This window comes from Microtus pennsylvanicus, chromosome 18 (assembly GCF_037038515.1).
Source record: "Microtus pennsylvanicus isolate mMicPen1 chromosome 18, mMicPen1.hap1, whole genome shotgun sequence".
NCBI classification, from domain to species: Eukaryota; Metazoa; Chordata; class Mammalia; order Rodentia; family Cricetidae; genus Microtus; species Microtus pennsylvanicus.
In genome coordinates, this window is record NC_134596.1 from 8,679,594 (window position 1) to 8,687,725 (window position 8,132).

The 8,132-nt window shown below is 51.6% G+C and overlaps 1 protein-coding gene across 1 annotated transcript; it reads right to left on the reverse strand.

Annotated features, from left to right (window-relative positions):
• Positions 1–922: 922 nt before the first annotated feature.
• Magel2 (MAGE family member L2) lies at positions 923–5,824 on the reverse strand. Its single transcript, XM_075952832.1, has one exon. The coding sequence runs from the start codon at positions 5,388–5,390 to the stop codon at positions 1,590–1,592; it is 3,801 nt and encodes a 1,266-aa protein (XP_075808947.1). The 5' UTR covers positions 5,391–5,824; the 3' UTR covers positions 923–1,589.
• Positions 5,825–8,132: the final 2,308 nt, after the last annotated feature.

Sequence of the window (8,132 nt, forward strand, 5' to 3'; positions counted from 1 at the left end):
GGCACTGTTTTCACGTGAACTGCATTCACATGGACATGAATTCATCCCCCCACCCCCACGCCCCTGTTCAGCCCTCTGCCAGATTTCTCTCCTTGGGGTCCTGTAACTAAAGGCTAGCTGCAGGTATTAAGACACTTCAGACCTTATCATCTTTTCCTCACTGTGCACGAGGATTAACCCTTTCCTCTTAGGAATTTTTCAAAGAACTCAACCTTTCCACGAGGTGTCTGTCCTGCAGTTGCCGGCCCTCGCCTAGTAATAGCCACCTGTAATCTGCAAAATCTTAAACTGCTTAAACCCTAATTTTCTTCTCTCATGGCGGGATTCTACTACTTTAGGGGCGCATGCTTCCATTCTGGTACCAGTGTAGGGCACTGATGCTTTCCACATTTGAGATATTAGACATCTTCAATGGACCATATGACTTGACAAGGTTCACATTTTTTTCTTGGCTCATAAACCTAGATTTTTATGGTTCTTAGGTAGAGAATCCCCCTTTTCCAAATACTCTTGAGAGTTTCTGCTTGGAATTATACTTTTACCACCAGGCCACTATATATGCAATTTAATAGCCTATTTTTTTTATCTTTTAGCCTCACCTAGAAATTAGACATGATGTCTCATTTGAAATTCTATTGTGAAAATTAAATCAAAGGGGGGGCATACAAGCCCCTTTTAATTTAGCATGTCCTACTTATACCGTTTTATGTTTAGTTTAAGGAAATCTCAGGTACCACAGGTTTCACCACCCACCACAATCAGTATATCACTTTAAATTGAATGGAGTACTCTTCTGGGAAGCTGTCAGTACACTGACGGCATTCTTGTTGTTTGTGTGTGTGTGTGTGCACGGAGTGTGTTAATGTTTGGGCCCCACCACCCTACTTCACAATTAGAATAAAGACAAACAATTCATGCTTTGCTAAAAGTATATTTATGTAGACAGATCTTTACTTTTCTCCAGACAGTATTCTACTGACTAATGACCAAAGAACATTCTATTATGATTTTACATAAGCAGAACAAGAAGGATAGACTGCCCAATCACTTAACAAGGGTAGCACAACTCTGGCACCAGAACATAACATTTAGAACACAAAACGGGGAAACACCAATCTCATTTAGAAACACAGATGCCAAAATACAAAATAGCACAGTAGCCAGTTCAAATCAGCATTTTACAAAAGTGTACAAAGCTTTGGCAAATACAAAAGCGGGCTGAAAATTGAAATTTACAGACAGAACAATAGCAAAAACAGCAAAAACACCAGAAATCACAACGTACCCCCTTTTTCCCTGTCCCCCTCCCCCTCCCAACTCCTCCCTCCCCCTCCCCCCTCCCCCCTTCTCTCACTCCCCCGTTGTCCGTTGCCTTTGGCCTGGTACGCATTGTCCATCGCCTTTGGCCAGGTACCTATTGTCCTTTGCCTTTGGCCTGGTACCCATTATCCGTTGTCCCCTTCTCCCGCTCCCCCGTTGTCCGTCGCCTTTGGCCTGGTACCCATTGTCTGTCGCCTTTGGCCTGGTACCCACTGTCCGTGGCCTTTGGCCTGGTACCCATAGGAATAAGTTCATCTTGGCAACACCTATTAATGAGGGTGGGCACTGCTGGTGGTGCCGTGGGAATCATCATCGCTGTCATTGGGCTCCTCATTTGTGTTTGTGTATTCTAACTGTGCCAATGACTGAAGGTACTGGCCTGTCCAGATCTGGGCCTGGTTTTCATAGAGTGAGGCCAAAAACCTGAAAATGTGCATCTGATTCGCCTCGAGGAATGCCCGGGGACCCCAGAGAAGCTCGTATTCTGCAGGCTCAGTGAACGGGATTTGCCTGTACTCTAGGTACCTGTGCCTCACAAACACGCTGGTGATGAGCTGCTTCGTACTTCTGAAGAGACCACTTGTTGCGTGGACATCCAGTCCTAACTGGAACAGAAAACTAAAGAGCAGATTCTCCCTGATACAGTAGCCTTTCATAAAGATGAGGCTCAGGACCACCATCAACAGGTTGAACTTTGGCCTGTCTAAGTAAGATGTCAGCATATTGCACTGAGGGTGCCCCGTCTTCTTGACGATGATGTAAGTGTGGGTTTTGGTGTCAATTTCCTTCAGTTGACACCCATAGGCGCTCTCTAACTTAGCATTGGCACGACTGATGATGTCTAAGCTGTCATCTTTATATTCCCTGATGACAGCATTTACCATCTCTGAGAGCTGGACGGGCACCCTGGCTTGGTCCTTGACCAAGAGAAACTGTACCAGTGCATTTGCCCTCTCATCTAAGGGAGATAATGCCTGACTCTCCCCATTAGGGTCCTCCTGAACAGCACTAGATCCTCGAGAGACACTTGGCACCTCAGAGACCATCCATGGCTGAGACCCCCCTGAGGCACCACAGAACCGGTGGTCCTGTGAAGTGCTGGGACCATCGAAGCCCCTTGGAATTCTAGAGTTATTGGGGCGTCCCCAGCCATTCCGACCCTGGGATGTGTAGAGGGGTTCCTGTTCCCCCAAGAGCTGCATAGCTCTTCGCATCTCCCAGTCATTCTGCCTGGGATTCTCACAGGGTCGGGGGCCCCGCCAGTCACGTGAGGCCATCCTTTGGCCACCGTCTTCCTCTTTGGGTTCCAGATGCTTCTTCTTTCTGGTGGCTTTGCCGGAGCGCCGTGGTGGCTCTGCAGACTTGGAGGCCTCTGCGATGGTGGCACTTGCCTCGGGGGCAGCTGCTGTCACCATCAGGATGGTGGGCACTGCCTTACATGCTGATGAACTGTTCACATCAGCATATGGGACCCAGGGAACTGCAGGCAGGGCCTCTACGCAGGCATAAGGGTCCTGCAGAGCAAATGGCAGTGACTTTGGGCTCTCTGAGGTGGCAGAGGGACCCCTGAAGCCATTAGAAGAAGCAGGCTGAAAATGAGAGGTAGATGGAAGAACCCTTGAGGTGGCAGTTAAGGTCTCTGACGTGGCAGGCACATTTCCCCAGGCAGTTGGCAGGTATGCCCTGGAAGCTGATGCTGACCTTGGAGCAGAGAAGGTGGCACCAATGATCATGCGATCTTTGGGAGGGCCCCTTCTGCCCCTTGAAGAGCCCCTACGATCTCTGGGAGGGCCCCGAGGTTCTAGAGAAGAGGGGCCAGGTTCTCCTGACGGAGGCATGAGAGATCTAGTGGAGCCCCTGGGAAAATTTGTCCGTCCTCTGGAGGCTCCACGCTGTGCCTGCATGGTGGGGGCTGGCCCTTGCCAAGAAGGCTGCAGTTGGATTGAGGGCTGTTCTGCCTGCATGCCTGCGGGTTGGGCCTGGTGGGCAGCTCGCCGAGTTTGCAGTACCTTGCGGGAGTGTTGAACTCCCCGAGAGGGCTGCTGCTGCTCCACACGGGTGGGCGGAGTGGCCTGCTCCTGGGCCTCCTGGGCAGACACAGGCTGCCAGAAGTGAGTGCGTACCTTGGGTGCCTGCCAGCCCATTGCCTGGGCCTGCTGTACCTCCTGGAACTCCAATGACACGGGGAGCTCCTGTGGTACTGGGAGCTCCCGTGGCACCTGGAGCTGCTGTGGCACCGGGACCTCCTGTGGCACCTGGACCTCCTGTGGCACTGGGAGCTCCTGTGGCACCTGGGGCTGCTGTGGCTCCTGGACCTCACGTGGCACTGCGACCTCCTGTGGCACCGATACCTCCTCTGACTCCTGGAGCTCCTCTGGCACCTCAACCTCCTGTGGCACCTCGAGCTCCTCTGGCACCTCGACCTCCTGTGGCACCTCGAGCTCCTCTGGCATCTGGAGCTCCTGGGGCACCTCGAGCTCCTCTGGCACCTGGCGCTGGCCTCTGGTGGCCTGCCAGATGATGGATGGGCAATGCACAGCTCGGGAAGCTGGCTGAGAGGCAGCCTGGGGCACAGGAATTGGGATAGATAGCGGTGCTGACAGCATTGGATGGGACACCTGTGGGCCTGTCTGTGGCACCAAATGTATCTGAGTAACTTGAGGTGCTGTTGGTGGCCCTGGCATCCTGGGAGCCAGGAGACGAGCCTGTGGAGCCTGACGCAGTGGAGGTGGGGGTGGCAGGAGTTGCCACAGCGGAGGCTGGCCTGCTATGCCAGGCATAGGTTGTCTGACAGGTGCAGCGGTGGGCTGTTGGGTCAGTGGTTGGGTCTGACGGACCACAGGTGGCATCTGGCGGAGTACTGGAGGTGGCGGTCCAGGTCGAATGGGTGTGGGACCAGAACGCATGGGTGAGGGCCCTTGGCGCATAGCAGGGGTCTGCCAGGCTAGGGTTGGGGTCTGCCAAGTGACCTGCGTGGAATGCCAGGCCAAGGGCGTACCCTGCCAACCCTGGGGGGTCACTTGCCAGTTGGGTGTGGCAGCTTGCCAGCCTGGGGCTGTGGCAAGCTGCACCTGTGGTGTTGATGGAATAGGGGGAACCTGTTGAGGAGTTCTCATGAGTTGAGACTGGATTTGCAGGATAAAAGGCTGACTCTGTGGGGCCCACGAAGCCAGAGGTTGCCCTGGGGGCAATACTGGCTGAGCAGTCGGTGCTCCTGACACTGGAGTCTGAATGTTCGGAGCTCTGGCACCTGGAGGATGGATCATCACGACACCAGGACCTGGAGGCTTGGCCATCTGAGTTATTGAAGACGAAGGCTGGGTCATCAAGGCAGCCTGCGGAGGAGGCTGGACCATCGGAGCTCCTGGAGCAGTCGGCTGGACCATCAGGACTCCCGGTGACAGCTGCTGGGCCATCAGGACTCCTGGAGTTGGTTGCTGGGTCCCCGGAATTGCAGCGTGCGGTATTGAAGTTCCAGGTTGGGGAGGATGAACCATTGGGGCCCCAGGTGTGAGAGGATGGACCATCGGGTTCCCAGGTACAAGAGGATGGCCCATAGATGTCCCAGGAGGTGGAGGGTGGGCCATCGGGGTCACAGGCGGAGGAGGAGGAGGGTGGGCCATTGGGGTCCCAGGAAGAGGGTGCGCCATCTGGGTCCCAGGAGGAGGCTGAGGGTGTGTCATTTGGGTTCCTGGGGTTGTAGGATGAGCCAAAGGGCCCCCCGGGACAGAAGGATGCAGCATCAAGACTCCAGGAGTTGGAGGCTGGGTCATAGGCCCTCCCAGCGGGGGAGCCTGGACCATTGGGGCCCCTAGTGAAGGAGGCTGGGCCAGCTGAGCCACTGGGGCAGGCAGCTGGCCCTCTGGAGCCTCCCAGGCAGGCTGAGGAGCTTGCCATGAAGCCAGGGGAGCCTGCAAGTCCACTGGAGGTGGATCCCAAGGGACTGGAGGAGCCCGGGACGAAGCAGGCGGAGCCCGCATCAGAACCGTAGGGCGGCTATGGACCTGGACCGGAGGCAAAGGGGAGTCCGGTGGGCTGGAATCGCCCGGATTCGTACTTAGCTGTGACATGTCCCTTCCTTGACCGGTGGCGGCTCGTCTCCGAGCGCTGCGCTTCTTCTTCCAGGGCTGAGCATTCCGACGTGGCTGTCCAGGATCCCCCTCCAGCCTGAAAGCTGAAAAGGGAGCGAGCCAGCCTGACTGGCTCGCTCCACCGCTCCCGGAGAATGCTGCGTGTTTTCTCCGTAGCACTTAGCGAGGGCTGCCCGGATGGCACCGGCAGCCCTCAGCAAGTACTGCCTGGATCCCTCCAGAGCTCTCAGCAAGAGCTGCCTGGCTGGCACCGCAGCTCTCAGCGAGAGCTGCCTGGCTGGCACCGCAGCTCTCAGAGAGCTGTCTGGCTTCCTCCGCAGCTCTCAGAGAGCTGTCTGGCTTCCTTCGCAGCTCTCTGCCAAGTGACTGGTTCACTCCGCAGCGCAGCTCGCAGTTAGCAGCTCACAGCTCAGCTCGCAGTGAGACTGCCTCCTGGCTCTGCAGCTCTCCGCAGTAAGAAGGAGGAGGGAGGGGGCTCGATCCCGCCCCTTCCCCGCCCCCGACCACCACAAGTGGATTGTGCAGAGGGGCGTGTACCAAAGTCCTAACTGACACAGAATTGAGTCTCTTGCTCTATAGTTTCCCAATTCAGCTAATATAGCCTCTTTAAACATAAAGTTTATATAGGCAAATAACAACGCCAGATTTATACTTCAGAAAAATGACCGTGCTGAATTATGAAGTAGGGATAGACCACTAGCAACATGGAACATGTCCAAAGGTGGGGGTGGTGGTGTGGTCTGAGCTCAGAAATGAAGCATATTGACGTAAGAGGGACTGGGGAGCTATACCAGACAGCTATTACAATTTAACGAAGGTTTAGAAAACTGAAGAGTATATTCATGTATCTGTCTCGGAAAGGTGTGAATTTTCAGGAGTGGTTTATTCCCTCCGGGATATGGAGGGTGGGAGGCACAAAGTAAGAGAGACGGATAAACACTCTCCAAGACATGGGGCAGCCAACCCGGGATACCCTGGGTTCTATAACTGTATGAACTCAGAGGATCTTGGGGTCAAGTTTGTCCATTTTTAAAAATCAGAGCAACAGGAGTGAACATGGTTGCAAAAGAGTATGTTAAGAGAGAGAGAAAAAAATCTAAACTCATCTAGAAGAATAACACTGACTGCGTCGTAGAGATAAGCAGGGGAAAAAACGAGTCAGTTAGAGAGGAAAGGAAAGGAGTCTTGAAAGTTAAGTAATAGAAGTTTATGGAGGCACCATTTTTAATATGGGAGAACCCACCTGTAAAATGAGTGAGATGAGACAACAGAGTGAGAAAGGCATTCTAAAAATCAAAAAAAGAAGGAGCAAGCCATAAAACAGAAAACTGACTAGCAGATACTTCCAAATACATACAGAAACACAGAGAATAAAAGAAGCTTTCTGAAAAGCCAGTTAAGCAGTAGGACATACGTCATGTTAATGGATAAAGCAGGAGACACCAAAAATTCTCATGTGAGGGGTTTTTCTTCTGAAAATTAAGTCCCAAACTCAGTTTCGTTGAGGAATTTTCTGGATATTTACGAGGCACTTAACATTATGGCTCTCTTACAAGGGGCTCTTTGCTGCCTAGGGCAAGAGTCCAATGTGAGGAAAGGAAACCACAAGGGGGCAGAAGAGGATGACGACGGCTGCACCCCACTTCTAAGATACCCTTAGTAAGTTTTTTTTTAATTTGGGGACCCAAAAGAAGAAATGTGCTCCAAGACTACTCTTTCTTAAATAATTAGAGAAGAATCTGGGAGTCGTTAATTCAGAGAATGTCTGGCCACTGAAATCGTGTTACAATAGCAATTCATGACGATCTATCCCATTTGCGCCCATGTGTTCAAGACAGAAACAACCTTCTGTAGAATGAACGCTGCTGTGCTGTCCTGGTTTTCAGTCCTTACCTCGGGTTCGTAGCCCCCATCCCTACGGGAATGGGGACAAAGGTGGTCAGAATCCTTTGAGAGGAATCAAACTATAAAACAGAATCCCCTTACTCTCTATTTCTGCTCTGCCACATGGCTGTTTCTAACCGTGGGTGGTTTGATGAGAATTGGTTCTTTTTCCTCATATGCTAACTCACATAAATAAACACATCAGATTAAGTTCTCCCACTAACCATTTGTCTGCTAGGATTGTGACAGATTTGGCTCTCAGTTTGCCAAAGTGTAGGTCATCCCAAATGGCAAATGATTTTCAGGAGGGCATGGCTAGTCTCACTGCCTTCGACATCCCTGAATAGTTCTGCCATAGTACACCAACTCCCACCAAACCTGTTTTATGAAAAGAGCATCCAATTATGTTAACAGACAACACACCAGCCATAAAGAAATGATTAGGAATGATTCGGGGAGACAAAGAAAAAGATATAGGCATAATTGAAAGCAAATGATAAATAAGTCACAAACTGTACACTAGCCACTCATCGGTAAAATATGTCAACAACAGAAAAAATTGAGAATTGAGTATTTCGAGATTGTAGAGGGGCTGGTATTTCAATGTTGTAGAGGGGCTGGTAAAAGTGGGCACTTCCTCAAAATACAGATCTGTGTATGCTGAGCAATTAGAGTTCTCCATCTCAAATCATATCCAGATACCGAGGAGCGTATGGTTCCTTTATGAAAACCGACCATCTTAAAAACTTAGAAATTCAAGTGTCTCCAGACTAGAGAGACGTCTGTAGCACAATTCCCAGTACCCTTTCTCTTTGTGAAATCTTTCAGTTTTCAGAG

Coding starts and splice junctions, on each gene's coding strand:
- Magel2 (XM_075952832.1), bottom strand. CDS start 5,390: ATGTCACAGCTAAGTACGAATCCGGGCGATTCCAGCCCACCGGACTCC.